Source organism: Carassius carassius, chromosome 8, assembly GCF_963082965.1.
Source record: "Carassius carassius chromosome 8, fCarCar2.1, whole genome shotgun sequence".
NCBI classification, from domain to species: Eukaryota; Metazoa; Chordata; class Actinopteri; order Cypriniformes; family Cyprinidae; genus Carassius; species Carassius carassius.
In genome coordinates, this window is record NC_081762.1 from 8,574,927 (window position 1) to 8,595,644 (window position 20,718).

At 41.5% G+C, this 20,718-nt stretch overlaps 2 protein-coding genes and 1 non-coding gene across 3 annotated transcripts; 1 reads left to right on the forward strand and 2 right to left on the reverse strand.

The window, feature by feature from the left end:
* Window positions 1–3,768: 3,768 nt before the first annotated feature.
* On the reverse strand, window positions 3,769–5,451 carry mrps21 (mitochondrial ribosomal protein S21). The gene is made up of 2 exons (XM_059555220.1): window positions 5,296–5,451; window positions 3,769–4,216 (listed from the first exon to the last, which is right to left on the reverse strand). The coding sequence occupies exons 1-2, from the start codon at window positions 5,376–5,378 to the stop codon at window positions 4,036–4,038; spliced, it is 264 nt and encodes an 87-aa protein (XP_059411203.1). The 5' UTR covers window positions 5,379–5,451; the 3' UTR covers window positions 3,769–4,035.
* Window positions 5,452–6,144: 693 nt separating this feature from the next.
* LOC132146129 (U6 spliceosomal RNA) lies at window positions 6,145–6,247 on the reverse strand. The gene has a single exon (XR_009434871.1). It is a non-coding gene; the product is annotated as a U6 spliceosomal RNA (small nuclear RNA).
* Window positions 6,248–8,913: 2,666 nt separating this feature from the next.
* On the forward strand, window positions 8,914–11,486 carry crabp2b (cellular retinoic acid binding protein 2, b). The gene is made up of 4 exons (XM_059555933.1): window positions 8,914–9,174; window positions 10,046–10,224; window positions 10,516–10,632; window positions 11,086–11,486. The coding sequence occupies exons 1-4, from the start codon at window positions 9,081–9,083 to the stop codon at window positions 11,134–11,136; spliced, it is 441 nt and encodes a 146-aa protein (XP_059411916.1). The 5' UTR covers window positions 8,914–9,080; the 3' UTR covers window positions 11,137–11,486.
* Window positions 11,487–20,718: the final 9,232 nt, after the last annotated feature.

Genomic DNA, 20,718 nt, shown 5'->3' on the forward strand with positions numbered 1-20,718 from the left:
TTGTTAACATTTTATGATCACTGCTATCAAATTAATCTTTCCTTTCCTATTTAATAGCAGAACTGTAACTGTGGAAAGAGAGAAATAGAGAGAGAGAGGGGTCAGTTCAGGACAACAAGTGCTATTGACTCAGTTTCACTCAAAACCAATTGATCGTATGAGTCTGCTCCCTTTGGTCAGCAAAGTGACCAGGCAAAATATTGTCCGTAATTATGCATTTGCTTTGGCTTGTTTCATGGTTATTATTTTTAAAAGGACACTGTCACAAGTAAATATGTGATGAATTAAGATGAATGAATAATCCTTCCTATAGTTGATGAATTCTGTACCCAATTTAAATCTAAATTACAGCTTTATTGTAGAGATTATTTATTCCCATAGTATTAAATGCTAAAATGACTGTAAATAGAACCTTTAACCCTAATTTTCTTTTTTTTTTTTTTTCTACATCTGTTTCGTTTAGGGGAAAATGTGTCTTGGATAACATCCACAGTGTTTTTTTTTTTTTTTTTGAAAGTTTACATTCTCAAACACACTTGTTCTTCACAAATTAGTATGAAGTTATCACGATTAGAAGATCTGGAATCCTTCAAATCATCTCAGATGTAATAAGCAATGTATGAAGAACAGGCCCCTGGTCAATCTTTAAACAGTGTCAGCCATTGAAGGTCACCAACGTCAACTTCCACCAGTTACCCGGTTGTTGCCCACCTGTAGGTCAACAATCAATGTACACAACATAGGTCACACGTTATTCATGCTCTACTTTTTCAAGATCAGCTTGCCCCCATTCACACGATGAGCATCCCCATGTATTGGTGTTAACACCAAGGACAACAAAGATATCGAGTGGATAATCCCAGGCTCTGTGGGAGGCTGATATGACACAGTACACAGCAGAGGGACAAACTCATTTCAAGTCAAGTCAAACATAGACAGTTTTTTTATGACATTGAACAGTGTTATTGTCTAGTTTTAAGTGTAAATCTTTCAAAATAAGACTTATACATAATCTGAAACCTGAATAAATAAGCTTTTTGTTTATGTATGGTTTGTTTATATAACACAATATTTGGCCAAGATACAACTATTTGAAAATCTGGAAACTGAGGGTACAAAAAATATAAATACTGAGAAAATCGCCTTTAAAGTTGTCCAAATTCAGTTCTCAGCCATGCATATATATGACCAAAAATATCGGCACCCTTGGTAAATATGATCAAAGAAGGCTGTGAAAATTCATCTGCATGGTTAATTCTTTTTTTATCTTTTATTTAAAAAAATCACAAAAATGTATATTTTCATTGGATAATAAGAATTTAAAATGGGGGGAAATATCATTATGAAATAAAGGTTTTTCTCAAATACACAATTATTGGCACCCCTAGAAATGCTCAGGAGTAAAATATCTCTAAAGTATATTCCCATTCATATTCACAATTTTGAGCACTCCAGGGTGATTATAAACATGAAATTATCCAGCCTTGGCTTCCTGTTTCACAGAAATATAAAGAGGAGGGGAAAAAAAGCCTGAATTCCCTTAATCATCCATCACAATGAGAAAAACCAAAGAATATATTTCTGATGTACAGCAAAAGATAATTGAGCTTTACAAATTAGTGAAGTGGCTTTAAGAAAAGAGCTAGAGCAGTGAAAATTCCCATTTCCACCATCAGGGCAATAATTAAGAATTTCCAATCAACATAAAATGTTACGAAACTGCCTGTGTGTCTATATCAACCTAATGCACAGTGAGAAGAAGATTTTGAGTGGCTAAAGACTCTCAAAAGACCACAGCTGGAGAATTGGAGAAAATAGTTGAGTCTCGGGTTCAGAAAACCAAAAAAAAAAATTGTCAAACAACCTACATCACCACATGTTGTTTGGGAGGGATTCAAGAAAAATTCTCCTAGCTCATCCAAAAACAATCTAAAGCATATTCAGTTATCAGACAGGACAGAAACTTCAAATGGGACTGGCTTCTATGGTCAGATGAAACTAAAAATGAGCTTTTTAGCAGCAAACACTCAAGATGGATTTAGTGAACACAGGGATAAAAAGTACACATACAATATATATATATATATATATATATATATATATATATATATATATATATATATATATATATATAAATGAAATACAGTTAAATAGAAATAAACAACTTAAATTAAATCTGTTTTCTTTTTTAAAATGTATATTTTCTTTATTGCACAGTATTTAACAGTATTTTTGCAAGAAGTAGAGTGTCTATGGATAAGTTTCCATTCTACCTATACTGTGTGAACTCACTAACCCAGCAGCCCATCCCCTTGCATAGTTTACATACAAGAATATTGTTAAATCTGTGTCACACTGTCACATGGCTATACAGCTTTTGGATCTTTTTCTTTGCACAGTTTAACATGCACAATTCTAACAATAAAACAAACACAGCTTTGGGAACAATAATTATCTTTAAAAATAGGAAATAATTCAAACTTCCACTCTGGGTAAAAGACTTTGGAGTGAATAAATAACAATTGTGAACAACACTGTTTATGTACCCAAAGCAACTGAAAGAGGAGCAGAAGAGGCATGTAATATGGTTATAGACTAAAATGCAAACATGACTTCATAAAGCAAACCACTTCAGCTGCTTGGAGCTGAGGCCCCATCCACAGCTATACAATGACCCTCAAGAGAAAGAGACCCATCCCCCATCTTACACATTTGACTGAGACCTTGAACGCAGTGAAAGAACACTACAAAGTTCCTCCCAGTTAACAAATACTTCACAATTCAGTTTAACATGCCTAAAATTCCATAGACTGAAAACTCCAGAGCAGACAATTTACATATTAACTTCATCTGAAACAAATATTTCACCCATAAATGACAACTGAGGCCGTCTAGGATGTAAAGCGAAGTGAAGTGAAAAGCTGTGTATTTGTAAGAAATAAATCCATCTTCAAGGCTTTTAACTTTAAATAGTAACTCCTGGCCAAAATACAAGTCCATAGGCTTGCTCCAGAGGAAAAGTATATCCCCTGTTGTTCTCTCACATCAAAATCAAAAATCCATCAGCATATTTGTTTAAAATAGCTTTTTAATTCTAAATGGTGCTTGATCAGTGCATATTTCTCTCCTGGATCAGATGAGACAACTTTATCACTAGAGAAAGCAATATCATGGATAGAGGACTCGTATTTTAGTATTTTAGCTGGCTAAAATCTGTATTATTAGTAGTATGCAATTATGAAATTTCCTCACAATTTCAGAGTTTTCTCTACTCGTTTATATCCGCTGGTGGAAAAATATGCAGCTTGTAAAGAGGTTTGGACTCATTGTGATGTTTTAACCATTTCTTTTTAAATAGACTTCCACCCTGTTAGTGTGTAACCAGTCAGATAACGTCTGCATTCATCTAGAGCCCCTGTTGTTTGCTCAAGGAACTGTCACTCATGGGACACAAGTCTGGTTTAGCCTCTTTTTTTATTTCTGGTTATACCAGGCAATATATCTTATTTAGCAAATTGCAATACTGTTAAACCTCACATTTCACCAAATAAGGAGCTTAACTTTTGTATTTTTAAAATGTTAGCATGGAGAAAAGATAAGATTTATACGTGACTATGTTTAATCTGTTCCCCCTTCATGCCTGCTTTGCATGCTCTTAAACTGTTACCCTTTGTTTGAATTTGTTTTCTACTTTAAACATTGCTCAATGTGCACTTTTTAGCTCATAGCAGCATTCAAAAGTTCAGAAAAAACACTTTCTACATCTGATAAAACACAAATTCATATTTATTGGCAAAGCATCTATTGTCAATAATGTTGTTGTAAAGGACATGAAAACTTCTTATGATTTTACAGCTTTTTATTATTAACAGCATACAACAGTTAGTCTACATGTTAAGTCAGCAATATCACAACACAGTCCTCCAATTACTTTTTAATGGTGTACGTATAAAATGTTCCTGTGGATCTTCATCTTCTAATGCAGATCACGGTGCATGACTCATGTGTTGGTCGACACAGTCAGTTTATGTCATCTTAACATCCCAGCCATGGATCTTGTCTTTGTGCCTTTGATACGAAAGATATCTTTCTGGCCATCTCAGTATTGTAGATTCTCTTGCAGTTCTCATAGCTCTTTCTCTCTCGCTTACGACAGGGTTTCTCGTAGTATCTTCTACGCTTCACAGATTCAATTATTCCATCAGTGGACAGAACTCTGCAGACAAAAAGACAGAGAAAGAGCATGTAACAACTACAATATCTGTAAACATGAAATATCATACTCTATTATTGAGTTATAAGGTAAAAACAAGGCAACCTTTCAAACCAAATCCAATCCAATCTAAAGTGTTGCAAAAACCAATGGTAAGACTTTTGATCATATGTTCTAACCCATATTGCAAGACTACAACTCACCTGCACCCTCTATAGAAACTTCTGCAATAACACAAAAATCATTTTTTATATATTGATATTATTACTTAATTTGATTTACCTATGACTGTTACTTGATCTCATTTTGTTTTGCTTTGTCAATTGTTTCATTTAATATGTTAATATTACTTGTTTATTTGCACTATTATTTGACATTGCATAATTTCTCATCAGAGCTTATATTATGCTGCAAAATCTTTGGCAATGCAAATAGATTTTCATGCTAATAAAGCACACTGAGATTTAAATGATTAAAGACATTCAGACTAGTAAGTGTGATTTTTTTTCAAACAATTTATGAGGTCAGGCAACCAGGGTATTTATTGTTAACTACAACCGAATAAAACATAAATAAAACATAAATATTAGATAAGAGCTTACAATAAAACTGAAATTAAAATGTTATATCTACTCCAAACTAAAAATTTAAACTAAAATATGTAAGGGTTATTTAAAAATATAAATAAAAACTGTTCAAGGACACAATTAATAATACTAAAATGACACCCCAGGCAGCATTGGTCAACAAATACTTTAGGATGTAAATGTGAGATTTATAAACTTTATAGTAAATTACCTTATATCTACTGACCTGTTAATCATTATATAATATACTTATGCTCTTTGTTCAAGTTATTATGAGCTAATATGAAAAAACCGTTTGATACAGAGTCTTGAGTCAGGGGTCACTGGGTTTGCAAGTTTAATTCAAATGTATCATCTCAATGACCGAACGTTACTGAGAACACATTAGGTCTACATCACTTGACATATATCGTGTTATGATATGGTCACGTGTTTAAGTATTTATAACAACATTTCATATACATATATCAAAGTCTCCAGACACCTTATAAGTACCTGCTCAGAGCGCCATAGGCCGCATCCACATTGCCGTTCTGCACCATGACAGTCCGAGCGATGAAGCGAAGGTGGTTCGCCATGTTTCGTCCGTGTTACCATCAATTGTGCACGGCTGGAAAATGCGCCCTTTCGCTCAGAAAGTTCCTGCAGTTAAGCTCGCGAACTCTAGGTGGCGCCAAATATACTTTAAAAAATTAACGGTTGAGCTTCTTGGACGACATGTACTGTGTATTTTCAACAATCGATCACTTGACAGGAATCACTTGGCCATTTCAGGTAAATTAGATTTGATTTTAGCTTTATTTCAAACAAGACACCGAGAAACCTAACAGAATGAAAATAAAAAGCTAAAATTAGCGACTACTCTGTGTGAGATTAGGAGTTATTATATGTGGGGCCAACTTGATATTAGTTTTGATATTTTTAACCATCTTTTGAAATTTTATCATGACACTTTCTGCAGCCTCTGAAAAACCTAATTACTACCTGTTACAATAATACTCTCTGGGAAACATTTTTTGTTGATTAGACAAGAAATTAAGTGAAAGTGACATACAGCCAAGTATGGTGACCCATACTCAAAATTCGTGCTCTGCATTTAACCCATCCAAAGTGCACAAACACAGCAGTGAACACACACCCGGAGCAGTGAGCAGCCATTTATTCTGTGGGATAGCAGTAGGGGTTCAGTGCCTTGCTCAAGGACACCTCAGTCGTGGTATTGAGGGTGGAGAGAGTGCAGTACATTCACTCCCCCCACCTAAAATTCCTGCCGGCTCGAGACTCGAACTCACAACCTTTTGGATTACAAGTCCAAATCTCTAACCATTAGGTCACGACTTCCCAAAAATGATGGAGCATTTCACAGATTTGCATGTCATCCTTTCGCAGGGGCTATGCTAATCTTCTCTGTATCGATCCAATTTTAGTATATGTGCCACCGTGGCAGGATGGATTCTGAGCAGGATGGATTCTGATTGTCCGTCAATGTTTTAATCGTTCATCAACTAGGAAAAAATCATTCTGAAAGTGATTGTAATGATATCGTTTCTCTGTGCCGTTATCGTTATAGTTGTGGTATGGACTCTGCTATTCTTTAATATTGAGAATGATTTTTAGAACTATATCTTTATCGGTATCTTTTTAGTTACCGTTCTTGGTGCGAACGAGCCTTTATTCTCCCCAAGTTACCCTTTTCTGCCATTTTGGAGAGTACCACGACTCGTGTGTGCTTTCCCTAATCAATCAGGAGAAAACATGCACATGCTTAATGTAAAAAACGCAGATGAAATTCTGGGGAAAGCATGCACATGTGCCGTGGTACTCTCCAAAATGTCAGAAGAGGGTAGCTTTGGGAGAATAACTGTTGAATAAATTGTTACTTTTGTTTTCTTCAATTTTCAATTGAAAAATATCAAAACAAGTTGGCCCATTCCTTTAACTATAAGTCTGCTCTACATTCATAAGGCCCATTGAACTTCTGTTATGTTTTGTGGCGTGAAAGGCTCTTCAGTTTATTATGGCATCTGCACTTAGGTCATCAGTGATTGTTATGAGAGACTGCTCTCTCCAAATAATTGACTTTTTATGTAGAAATATTCCCCCTCCTTCCGCTCTCTCTCTTTCATACATGGATTCCTCATCGTCTCCTGGATAATGGGGTCAGTAGTAGGTGAGTGTGGGATCAGGATTGTTTTCTCATTCAAATTCAAGTAGCTTTATTCACTCGACCACTTCAAAGAAAGACTTGCTAACGTGCTTTTAGGGGAAGCATTCAAAGTGAGAGCAAGAAAACAGCTTGAACTTTTGCCACTGTCTCTATTCTGACTGAAAATATGCAGTTTTTCTCTCTCTCTCTCTCTCACTCGTCTTCCCCCTCCGCTTTTCCTCTTTTCCATTTCCAGGGATATCATTTCTTAGCCAGACTTGTTGAAATGTTCTTGGTAGGAGGGGTGGGATCAGGGGGTAAAGGGAGAGAAAAGGGACGGGTGGGGAGCAACTCAGGAATCGTTTGGTAATTACCTCTGAGCATTTGGAGAAGAGGATGTGGTTTCAGTTTACACGGCCTCATTCTTTCTCTCCTCCCTGGCTCCCTTTTGGCCACTCAAACACTCCATTTGCTTCTTGTCTCCTCACTGCTTCTTTCACGCCATTTGTATGAGGAATGTGGAGACATGCACAAAAGGAACAAAAACTAAATAAAGTGAAGCAGATTAGAGCACAGTGAGAGGAAGAGAGAGTGAATGGGTTTGGAGAGAATAAATGGAACTTATAAAAAAAACTAATAATGCTTTATCATTTATTAAGGTCATAGCCGATGGTAAAATTAATATGAATAAGCAAATAAAGAAATACATGAAAAAATAAATAATCATTATTCAGAGTCTGAAAATTGGTATTTCTGTGCAAAATAGGCAAAACATACAGTGTTCTTTTGTTGTAAAGAATTTTAAGATGAATCTCTTTATTCGAGACCAACAGAACTTTATAACATAACTTTTTATGACATACCTGATATAGAATCAGATGATATTAGCTGTGCAACTTTGCCTCTGCATAACTAAATCCTTAGATATCGTAAACATTAAGTTTATTTTACATTTTACTTGTTTAATTTAAGTTCTATATTGTTTTACTAAATTTTACTATTATAAATATGATTTTACTACATTATTATAAAATATATATAGTGTATATATCTCAACAAATAGTCGCTGTGATTTTGCCAAGTAAGACATGTTCCTGGATCAACATCTTCTGATGATCCTGGATCAACATTATTGTCCAAAAATATAAACTTTACCCAATCCCTATAAACCTAACCCTATCCATAATTTATTCCTAAAATCAGATGGAAATGATAGCTGATTAACAAGAGTATAGAAGCACCTAATCCTGATTGTAAGCCTAAAACAGATATCTCAATTTTGATTGGTTGATTGGAATGTTGTTCCAGGATCAACAAGGATGTTGATCCATGAACATGTTGTACTTGGTGAAATCATGCTCGCCCTCAACAAATAGTGGTTGGTTTAAATTTATTTGAAACATAAATTCCCTCAAAACTAAATGCAAATTCAAAACCAGAGTCTTGTTAGGACACAGACACAGCAGCTCTCAGCAAGAGACAGAAGAGAGCCGAGATTTGAGGCTGTGATATGATTGACTGACAATGGCTGACTGTTGTGGTCTGAATACTAACAAAGCTCAGCATGAGATGTCTTTGTTGGCATGTTTGTAAGAGAAAGGGAGCTGAATAATATGGGGGTTTCCGTGTATTTTACACAATTTCAGTTTTTAAACAAAAGCTCCTTGTTTGACAAAATCTTCAGAATGGAATAGTTTCAGATTCACTAGATGACAACTAAATGTAACTAAAAGTAACAACTGAAGTCCAAAGTTTGAGAATCCTGATTGATGCTTGATCCACGAACAAGTAGTCTGCAAGTGGCTTTGGATAAAAAGGCCTGCTAAATGACAAATAACATATATTAGGATGCAACTAAAGCAGTTAGCGGTATATGACCCGATCGCTCAAGCCAAATGGTGGGGCAAATAGGGGTCTTTCTGAATCTTTACTGGAAGAACATGGTGCGCGAGTAGCGGCCGCCCAGTGAGACGCGACACAGGCGCAAACGCTGCGGATTGGTCGAGAACTCCGCGCACATACACACATAGAGAGAGAGAAAGAGAGAGAGAGAGAGAGAGACTGCTGAACGCCGGCGGATGAGAAGAGAAGAGCGGTCCTGAACAACTGTCTGAAAGCAAAGATACGCAGAAACATGGAGGCGAACACGGAGCGAACATTTGCTGACTTTTCTGGATCCTGGAAAATGAAAAGTTCCGAAAATTTCGAGGAACTTCTAAAAGCTCTCGGTGAGTTTTCAAGATTCGTGTTTATTATAAAAGTTATATCTAAGATAATTAAAATAAAATATTTAGTTTTTTTTTCATTTGCACTTTGTATTCGTATTGGTTTATATTTTTAATTATAATCAAATAAAAAAAATATGTTGTGATGTTTCAGAAATGTGAAGGTAGTGTAACTTTCTTTAGATTGTAAAAAAAAAGTAATCAAAAGCTCGAAAAAAAAAAGTGTTTGCATAATTTAATATACATATTTTGTATTATTACTTTAAAAATGAGCAACAATACTACTTTGTTTTAAAATTAACCATTTTGATATCATCTGACAAGAAAACTATAAACCAAAAGAAACCCTTGCATGAGTGAATATCAATGTCTTTTACTTGTTTATAAAAATATATATTTTGTTCAAGTCAAACTGACACTTGCTTTTACCATGAGCACAATCAATGGAAAGCTGCATGAAAAAATGTTCTGCTTCACTTCCTCATGGGATTGTGATTAGGCACACAAACCCTGATACAGGGCCCCTCGGCCAGCCGTTTGGCTCTGTAGACACACCGTCCCTCGACCCCAATTATTCACTCAAGGGGGAGTTCACTTAGACCGAGCACACAGTTGCCCCTTAATGAAATAAAGACGAGAATGAATCCACTGTCTTGACTCTGTATTTAAAAGGTATAGATTTCCTTGGTATAAACATTAAGACTGTGGTAACAGATTTGATTGCTTAAATATGTGACTATTTAGAGACTAAAACAGTCCAGTGCAGATTGGATACACTTGTTAAGGACAGGAAATTGGCTGTAGGAAAAATGGCTTTGATTTCTAATGATAAATTGCCTTTTAATTTATGTGTGTGTGTGTGTGTGTTCTACAGGTGTAAATGTCTTTCTGAGGAAGATTGCAGTTGCAGCAGCTTCCAAACCAGCTGTTGAGATTACACAGCAGGGGGAAAGTCTCTCCATTCAGACCTCCACTAGTGTGCGGACCACTCATGTGTCCTTCACGGTGGGAGAGTCCTTCAGCGAAGCTACGGTGGATGGACGCCCTTGCACAGTAATGCCACGCATCCATGCATCTCAGCACATCATATTTTTCTCTCTGTTAACTGTTTCACTTTACTGTATTGCATAAGATTTACTATTAGAAAATATCAATGTCTTAAATGTATTATTTCTTATATTTTTTACATTTAAACACTAACTTTATTTGATGGTGAAAGTTCACTGTTATCTATACACACAAACATGTATGTCTTCAACCAACGTTGAGACTCTATAAAGACATTTAAAATTAAAATATCTGCTTTTAGCTCTTTACTAACTGTTTCTAACAATTTCTCGCCAGAGTTTTCCAAAATGGGAGACTGACCGTAAAATCACTTGCGAGCAGACGCTGCAGAAGGGGGAGGGGCCTGAGACATCATGGACACGTGAACTGACCAATGATGGCCAGATGATTCTCGTAAGTGCACCATTTGAAAAATAATGTTAATATTTTTAACTGAATTATGCCACTAGCATATAAAATAGACTACTACTAGCCTACTCTAATGAGCATCTTAAAAGCTCAACACTTTACAATAATAGATTGTTGCTCATTCCTCACCATATAGTTCACATTATTATAGAAGTCACACTGCTCCCATTTAGGCCACTTACAGTAAACAGGTCGCTCAGTGTCTGTGCTTTTTGTTCTTAATAGATATTTTATATCTTTCATTTAGGTAAATCAGTCTTGCATGGTTGGAAATAAAAAAAAGAGCATTCTTTGAATTCAGAGAACAAGATCTGGTCAGATATGTGAATATATAACATCTGTTTATATGTTTAAGCCCGTCGGATCAGGATCTTGGTTTTGGAATGGTTTAATCAGTTAGTTGGTGGTTTCTTAACATCTCTGATGTTTATCTTCCAGACCATGAGAGCCGGAGATGTCATCTGCACCCGTGTGTATGAACGAGACTGAAGGATCCTTAGATTTCAGTTCATTCTATTCCATTCCATCTCAGCCTTGTCCACAATGTGCTAAAACTCTAGTTTATCATTGAACAAATAGCCTGTTCCTTACACTTTTTGTATGTTAGACATGTGCTAAGTTTGTGTGGTAGAAAAGCAGAGATGGTTGAAGGGTCAGAGACGGTACTTGTATAAAGATTATAGCAAGTTTGCATTGTTCTTTTTGGTGCATTGGCTGAAAAGTGTATTTATTATTGTGGCTTGTTCATTTTCTGTTTCTGTTTCATGTTTATGCCACAATGTGGCTTATTAATGTCACTGTTTTGGCAATAAACCTTTCTACTTATAAACCCCCAAAAATCTACTGACTAATTCACTGTTATTTTCTTCCCTGGATATAGAAATCTCTTTGACACTAGCCTTGGTTGCACTTTTACAGATATTTTCTGCCTCATTCCTTTTCTTCAAAGTTTTCTTTGTGTCTGTTCTTGTTTTCTGTCTCCTGATCCAACCACTTACAGTTTTGAACAGCACTATAAATTTGTATTTCATGAGTGTACATCAATTGTTGAATTATTTCCTGGCAAGGAGTAATGGGGGAATGAGGGAGAGATACGGAAAGAATGAGCAAACGTTAGAAAAGAAAAATAATTTCATATTTTTAAGGTTATATTCCCTCTGCTCTTTATCCCATCTGTAGCTAGTTACTGCATGAGGTCAGAGAGAACGGCTGTCATTTCTCTTTCTTTTGTCTTTCTGCAGCCAGATTCATGATCTAAACTGTTGCTTTATTCTAAATCTAGGGCAAATGGTTCTGAAAGTTAAATTAAATAATATGTATGAGTAAATGATGCAAAAAGCTGCTAAAGAAAAGCAAAATTAAGTTAAAACTCTTTCTTCCACCCTCCGTATCTTTCTTTTTTCTATTTAGCAGCGTTCAGAGACCGCTGTGTTTTTCAGTCTTCTGCCGATGATGAATTTTCCAGGTTCCAGACAACAAAGCTCACAGTGGACTTATTCAAGCTTGCACATAATTTCAGTCTGCTGTGTTGTGTGTGTGTGTTCTACATTTCTAAACGGTCCTGTTAAGAGTTTTAAGCTCACATAACCCATGATGTCTTAAATGTGTATGTGTGCTGCAATGTACAGAGGTTGCCTTTAAGTTCACACACTTTCTGGAAGAGGTTGAAAAAATCCATAATCTTGGTTTAACATCAGAGACAGTGACTGTATTTTTGTGGTGCTTGCTGAAGCAAGAATCATTGCAACCACCCACAACCACTCAGAGCACTCAAAAAAAAACCACCAGCAAATGCCTAGAAATGACCTAACAACTATTTGCACACACACAGCAGTAAGTAGTGAACACACACACCCAGAGCATTGGGCAGCCATTTTTTTTCTGTGGCACCCAGGGGTTTTGTGCCTTGCTCAGTTGAGGGTGGAACAGAGCACTGTTCATTCACCCCCCCCCCCCCCCACCTACAATTCCTTGATTCAATGATTTATCCTCTCCTGGGACAGTCCTCTGTCATTATCAAGAGTACCACGACGCATACACTGCGCCTTGTTTACAAGCAGAGGAATGCTTGCGCATGCGTCGTGTATTCTCATAGCTTGATAAAATAATGGTTAAACCACAGATGTCACATGGACTATTTTAACGATGTCCTTACTATGTAAAAGGGTTAGTTCACCCAAAAATTAAAATTCTGGGATTAATTACTCACTCTCATGTCATTTAAAACATGTAAGACCTCCATTCATCTTCGGAACACAGTTTAAGATATTTTAGATTTAGTCCGAGAGCTTTCTTTCCCTCCATTGAAAATGTATGTACGGTATGTCCATCTTCAAAGTAGTCCATGTGACATCAGAGGGTCAGTTACAATTTGTTGAAGCATTGAAAATACATTTTGGTCCAAAAATAACAAAAATGATGACTTTATTCAGCATTGTCTTCTCTTCCGGGTCTGTTGTGAGTGCGTTCACAACACTGCAGTGGCGCTGCTGACGTATGACACTGCTGATGTGTCATCTTTGTTATTGGGTGCACCAGAAAACACGTCAGCAGTCGTACGTCAACAGTCACAGCAGTCGCGCTCACAACAGACTCGGAAGAGAAGACAATGCTAAATAAAGTCGTCATTTTTGTTATTTTTGGTATTTTCAATGCTTCAACAAATTCTAACTGACCCTCTGATGTCACATGGACTACTTTAAAGATGTTTTTATTACCTTTCTGGACATGGACAGTATACTGTACATACATTTTCAATTGAGGTACAGAAAGCTCTCGGACTAAATATGAAATATCTTAAACTGTGTTCTGAAGATGAACGGAGGTCTTATGGGTTTGGAACGACATGAGGTTGAGTCATTAATGACATAATTTTAATATTTGGGTGAACTAACCCTTTAAGTGAGATTCCAATCTGAAGGGGACAGACCTGTTCAGTTCGAAGGGCACTGCAGCATAGGGACTAAATGATACATTGCTTCACAGGAAGCAGAGAAGGAAAATAACTCAACTATTATTGGCTCTGAAATGGAGAGGTTATTATTAAATGTTTTTATTATTATACTAGTATTTATGAATGGGAATGATGATGAATGTCACATTTGTATAATGTATTTTATGAATAGGTGAAACAAAGTAAAACCGTCGAGAAACAACTGAGACATGTCTGTGACGACTGGGGCAGGTGGAGTGATTGGAAATGAACGACACCTGCGACCCACCGGTCTCGAGTCCCACGGAGGAGACGGAAGGATACAAAAGAGAAGCGACGACAGTGAAGGACCAGAGAGAACCAGGCCTGGATTTTAGTTGTGTTTGGTTTTTGTTTGTGCTCGGCAGTCGTCCGTGAGGGGCTGCCGCGCTGTTTTGTGTTTATTTTGTTATTAAAGCTTATTTGATTGTCTGCCGGTTCCCGCCTCCTTCTTCCCACGAAATAAAATTGTAACACTGTAATTTTTTATTTTACTTTATTTACCTCAGGTGTCGGGTCTCGGGGCTAATCACCTGTCTTTTTGGTGTGGGTGTGTGTGTGTTGGGATGGTTTGACAGCTCACCGCGTCTGCCTGTTTGTGTTTTCCCCGCCTCCCTTGTTTCCCCGTTGTTAACCTTAATTGCTCGCCACCTGTTCTCTATGTCCTTCTAATTTTTTCCCCTTTATTATTCCCTGTGTTTCTCTGTCTATTGTCAGACTGTTGTTATTCATACCAATAGCTCCGATCATCTAGCAGCTCTTTGAACTCACCTTGTCGTGTCTTGTCCTCAGGCTCCAGTGTGTTTAGTTGATTCCTCTGCCCTTGTTCTTACAAGCCTTGAGCTCCTAGTAGCTTCCAGCTGTTCATCCCTCCGGTCCGGCGGTTATACGTACTTCTGTGAAACGTGACTCATCTGCTACTCATCCTGTCACTGCGAGTGAAACCTGTGAAACGTGACTCATCTGCTACTCATCCTGTCACTGCGAGTGTAACCTGTGAACCGTGACTCTTCTCCTCTGTTTCGAATAAAGCCTTGAGTTTACCCGCATCTGAATCCAGCCTGCTTTCTCCTGACAGAACAGTCTGACCAGATTATGGATTCAGCGGGATCTGATCCGCTTCGCTCGGCTCTCGTTCAACAGGGAGTGTTGTTAGGGCAGCATGCCACCCAGCTCGACACCACCGCGCAGGATGTGGACGTTCTCAGTGCCCGAGTCTCCGAACTCCTCACACGGGTGGACGATCTTCAGCGAGAGGCAACGAGCCGGGGGCCCGTTCCTCACACCAGTATGTCACACGAGTCCGAACCCCATGCCAACAATCCGCCGGTCTACGATGGCGATCCTAACGCCTGTCAAGCGTTTCTCTCCCAATGCTCGCTGGTGTTTTCTCTGCAGCCCCGGCGTTACGCAAATGAAGAGACCAAGGTGGCTTATGTCCTTACACTCCTCTCGGGCCGTGCCCGCGAATGGGGAATCGCCGTATGGAGATCGCGGGCTCCCTGTTGTGCCACTTTCGCGGATTTCAGTCTAGAGATGGCCAAATTGTTTGATCGCTCTGCTCAGGGTGACGAGGCGGCGGCCCAGTTATCACGACTGTCTCAGGGGAGGAGCTCCGTCACTGACTATGCTATCCAGTTCCAGACTTTAGCTGCGGCATGCGGCTGGAATGAGAGCGCGCTGCGCGCTCGTTTTCTTGAGGGGTTGGATTTCGCCATTTCGGATGAACTCGCGGCCATAGAGCTCCCGCGGGAATTGGATAGGCTCATTAGTCTCGCGCTCCGCATTGAGGGTCGTCTTAGCCGGCGCCGCCAACAACGGCAAACACCCGCCCCGTGGCGCCACCTAGAGTCCTCCTCTGCCAGTTCAGCCGGCCGACAGCCCTCGGAAGAGGAGCCCATGCAGTTGGGTCGTCTACGGCTTACACCACGGCAGAAGCAGGAGCGTCTGTCGTCGGGGGCGTGTCTATACTGCGGCAAGGGAGGCCACTTCGCCCTTCAGTGTCCGTTAAAAGCCAGGGCCCACCAGTGAGGCGGAGAGTCCTGGTGGGCACGGTTCTCAGCTCAAGCTCTCCTGCAGCACGCACTCAGCTGCCGTTCAAACTCTCCTTCCAGAGTCGTTTACACACTGGACTCGCCCTTGTGGACTCAGGGGCTGAGGGGAACTTCCTTGACGCTGCCTCTGCTCAACGTTGGAGAATCCCACTTGTTCCTTTAGTTAGTCCCGTTTCAGCATGGTCATTAGCTGGCCGTCCCCTTACCACCATCACCCACGTCACTCCTAAGATAGACCTCCATATTGCTGGCAGTCATCATGAGCGGATTGAACTGTTTATTATTGATTCCCCTAAGGCTCCTTTAATTCTGGGACACCCATGGTTGCACAAGCACAATCCCCACATTGATTGGGTTAGTAATTCTGTTTTAGCCTGGAGTCAGTCTTGTCACGTGTCATGTTTGGGTGCTGCTTTTTGTCCTGTCTCTGTGTCTTGTGTTCCTCAGGAGGATCCCTCTGACCTGACTGTTGTTCCGCTGGAGTACCATGATCTTCGGGCGGTCTTCAGTAGGGCCCGGGCCACCTCGCTACCTCCGCATCGCCCTTACGACTGTGCCATTGATCTCCTCCCGGGCTCTTCTCCGCCTAAGGGTCGTTTATATTCCCTTTCAGGTCCTGAGAGAGAGGCCATGGACAAGTACATACGTGAGTCACTTCAGGCTGGGCTCATCCGCCATTCCTCCTCTCCCGCTGGTGCAGGGTTTTTCTTTGTTCAGAAGAAGGACGGCTCCCTGCGGCCTTGTATTGATTACAGAGGTTTGAATGACATTACTATCAAGAACAGGTACCCCCTACCTTTAATGTCTTCTGCTTTTGAATTATTACAGGGAGCTCGGGTCATCACCAAGTTAGACCTGCGCAACGCCTACCACTTGGTGCGCATTCGGGAGGGGGATGAGTGGAAGACGGCATTTAACACCCCTTCGGGACACTACGAGTACTTGGTTCTTCCGTTTGGTCTGACCAATGCTCCAGCCGTTTTCCAGGGACTCGTCAACAGCGTGTTGGGTGACATGATTAATCAATTTGTCTTTGTGTATTTGGATGATATTTTGATTTTTTCTTCTTCTCTCCAATTACACACCCAGCATGTCAGACGGGTTCTCCAGCGGTTACTAGAGAACCAGTTGTTTGTCAAGGCGGAGAAGTGCGAATTCCACGCTGAGTCTGTTACGTTCCTTGGCCATATTATTTCTACGGAGGGGATCAAGCCTGATCCCGCTAAGATTGAAGCTGTTGCCCAGTGGCCGGTCCCTGACTCCCGGAAGGCTCTGCAGCGTTTCCTGGGTTTTGCCAACTTCTACCCGCGTTACATCCGGAATTTTGGTCAGATCGCTGCACCGCTGACAGCCTTAACCTCCACTAAGGTGTCCTTCAGGTGGAACCGGGAGGCGCAGGTAGCCTTTGACATTTTAAAGTCCCGTTTTGTCTCTGCACCTGTTCTGATGGTTCCAGATCCGGAGGCCCAGTTCATTGTCGAGGTTGATGCTTCGGACGTTGGGGTTGGCGCAGTTCTATCTCAGCGTTCCCTCCATGATGGGAAGGTTCATCCTTGTGCATTCTTCTCTCGTCGTCTCAGCCCTGCAGAACGTAACTATGACATCGGCAACAGAGAGCTGCTGGCGGTACGATTGGCCTTGGGTGAGTGGCGTCATTGGTTGGAGGGGTCAGCGCAGCCCTTCTTGGTCTGGACGGATCACAAGAACCTTGAATACGTCCGTTCGGCCAAGAGGCTGAGCTCGCGTCAGGCCTGCTGGGCGCTCTTCTTTGCCAGATTCAACTTCACCCTCTCGTACCGGCCGGGATCAAAGAACACCAAGCCTGATGCCCTCTCTCGCCTGTTCGGTGCTCCGGGAGGGGAGTTTGCGGCCGAGGCCATCCTTCCTGAGGGGGTGGTGGTCGGGGCCCTTTCGTGGGGTATCGAGCAGCGAGTTGAGGAGGCCGGTCGAGGGGTGCAGGTGCCGGGAGAGTGTCCGGCGGGCAGGTTGCCGGTGCCGGTGCCGGCTGCGCTGCGCTCTGAGGTCCTTGAGTGGGGTCACTCATCCAGGTTAGTCTGCCATCCAGGTATTCGGAGAACGTTGTCTGCCATCCGACAGCGTTTTTGGTGGCCTACTATGGCCGCGGATGTTAGACAGTTTGTGTTGGCCTGCCCCACATGTGCCCAAAGTAAGCCTGTCAATCGCCCTCCTGATGGTCTACTGCATCCTCTCCCTATCCCTTCCCGTCCTTGGTCACACATTGCCCTTGATTTCGTCTCTGGGCTTCCTCCTTCGAAGGGAAACACTGTAGTTCTCACGGTGGTGGATCGCTTTTCCAAAGCGGTTCATTTTATTCCCCTGCCCAAGCTACCCTCCGCCCGGGAGACCGCCCAACTGGTGGTGGATCACGTCTTCCGTCTCCACGGGTTACCGGTGGATGTTGTTTCAGATAGGGGTCCCCAGTTCGTCTCCCGGTTCTGGAGGGAATTTTGTAGACAGATTGGGGCCTCTGCTAGTCTGTCATCTGGTTTTCATCCTCAGACCAATGGGCAGTGTGAGCGGGCCAACCAGGATCTAGGAAGAATGCTCCGCTGTCTAGCATCCAACAATCCGAGTTCCTGGTGTCAGCAGCTCTCCTGGGCAGAATACGCCCATAACACCCTTCCTGCGGCCGCGTCAGGTATGTCCCCTTTTGAGTGTGCTGTTGGTTATAATCCACCTCTGTTCCCATCACAGGAACCCGACGCAGCGGTTCCATCCGCCCTGGCTTTCGTCCAGCGCTGCCGTCGCACCTGGGAGAGAGTCAGGAGGATTTTGGTCCAAACCTCTGACAGAACCAAGGCTGCAGCTGATCGTCGCCGGTCCTCTCCTCCTACCTATGTGTGTGGTCAACGGGTTTGGCTCTCTACCAAGGATCTGCCTCTCCGGGCGCCTTCTCGTAAGCTGGCACCCAGATTCATTGGGCCTTTCCGCATCACCAAGGTGGTTAGTCCGGTGGCGATCAGGCTCAAGCTCCCTCCTACTCTTGGTCGGGTTCACCCGGTGTTTCATGTTTCCAGGGTCAAGCCTGTGTTCTCTTCCCCCCTTAATCCTGCTTGCAGTCGCCCCACCCCCCCACCCCCTCGTCTTGTGGATGGATCTCCTACCTGAGCGGCGCCGCGGCAGGGGGTTTCAGTATCTTGTGGACTGGGAGGGGTATGGTCCAGAGGAGAGGTGTTGGGTGCCGTCCCGGGACATTCTGGACCGCTCGTTGATTGAGGACTTCCGGCGGCATCGAGGTAGGCCCCTTCCTAGAGCGCCAGGTGACGCTCCTGGGAGGGGGGGTACTGTCGGGTCTCGGGGCTAATCACCTGTCTTTTTGGTGTGGGTGTGTGTGTGTTGGGATGGTTTGACAGCTCACCGCGTCTGCCTGTTTGTGTTTTCCCCGCCTCCCTTGTTTCCCCGTTGTTAACCTTAATTGCTCGCCACCTGTTCTCTATGTCCTTCTAATTTTTTCCCCTTTATTATTCCCTGTGTTTCTCTGTCTATTGTCAGACTGTTGTTATTCATACCAATAGCTCCGATCATCTAGCAGCTCTTTGAACTCACCTTGTCGTGTCTTGTCCTCAGGCTCCAGTGTGTTTAGTTGATTCCTCTGCCCTTGTTCTTACAAGCCTTGAGCTCCTAGTAGCTTCCAGCTGTTCATCCCTCCGGTCCGGCGGTTATACGTACTTCTGTGAAACGTGACTCATCTGCTACTCATCCTGTCACTGCGAGTGAAACCTGTGAAACGTGACTCATCTGCTACTCATCCTGTCACTGCGAGTGTAACCTGTGAACCGTGACTCTTCTCCTCTGTTTCGAATAAAGCCTTGAGTTTACCCGCATCTGAATCCAGCCTGCTTTCTCCTGACATCAGGTGTCTTAACTATGAGGCTGCGTGTGGGAAAGAAAGTACTCGAGATGAGGCCACTACAATCTGTAAACGGTCTAATATACATTTTGACTATATTTATAAACAGCATCCTAACAAACCACTTAGCCTCGACCTAGAAACAGAACATCCTAAAAACCACCTAGCAATTCCCTAGGGACCCTTCAGTGAACCAATATCAATCCCATTAGCAACCACACAGAAATCCACTGTAACCGCCTTGCAATGTCCTAGCAACCATCCAGAATTACAACAATTATAACATCCAGCTTGCAATTCCATTTAAAAACCCCTAACAACCACCTTGCAAATGGCATAGCGACCATCCATAACCCTATATCAGTGACCAGAAAGTCCTAAAAGCTCCTCAGAAACCCAATAAACATTTCCTTACTTTCCATGCAGAACTCCCTAATAACCACCCAGAACACCCTCACAACCATCGAGCAATGTCCTAGCAACTGCCCTCAGCATTTTTCACTCTGGTGGCAAGTTGTTGCTAAAAAAACATTGTTTTCTTTTTTTTTTTTTTCAGAAAATGCACATTTGCACGGCATTAATTCTATTTGTTCCATCTGTCAGTCTGGGCTTCTTGACTCACTTTTCAATTCCAAGAGAATGCCAAAATGCTTCGAGACACAGTTTCACATCTGCTGCAATGTGTGTTTACTGCAAACCTCATTAACAAGATTAATATTACAAGAACTCTAGAACAAGGTCATCAAGTCTTCACCATGTATTTAACTCTGGTCGTGTGCGGTTTAAGCCCATTGTGGTGGTATGCATTAAATGAGACCCAGATCTTGGTTTCTCCTCTTTAATTGAGACCATACTGCTGAGAAACGGGGGCAAAACCCACAAGCCCACACGGTCCACCAAAGCTCCCTCCATCCCTGCTGGTTGCCTTGGCAACTCACCAGTGTAGACTTCATGTCAGCTCATTCCACAGGCGGTGATGTCATGGGGCCATGCATCGCTTGATTGGCTGAGGAATGTTGCGGTTTCAAAGGAAAGCAAAAGGAAGCACGGACACACCCACTTAGAGAAGTGAAAAGGCGGTTTTAAAGGCAAAAGATGGTTTAGGGAATTAAGAGTGGAAAATCTTTGTCACTTCAGCATAACCTTCCTCTGAACTCACAGATAAAGAACATATT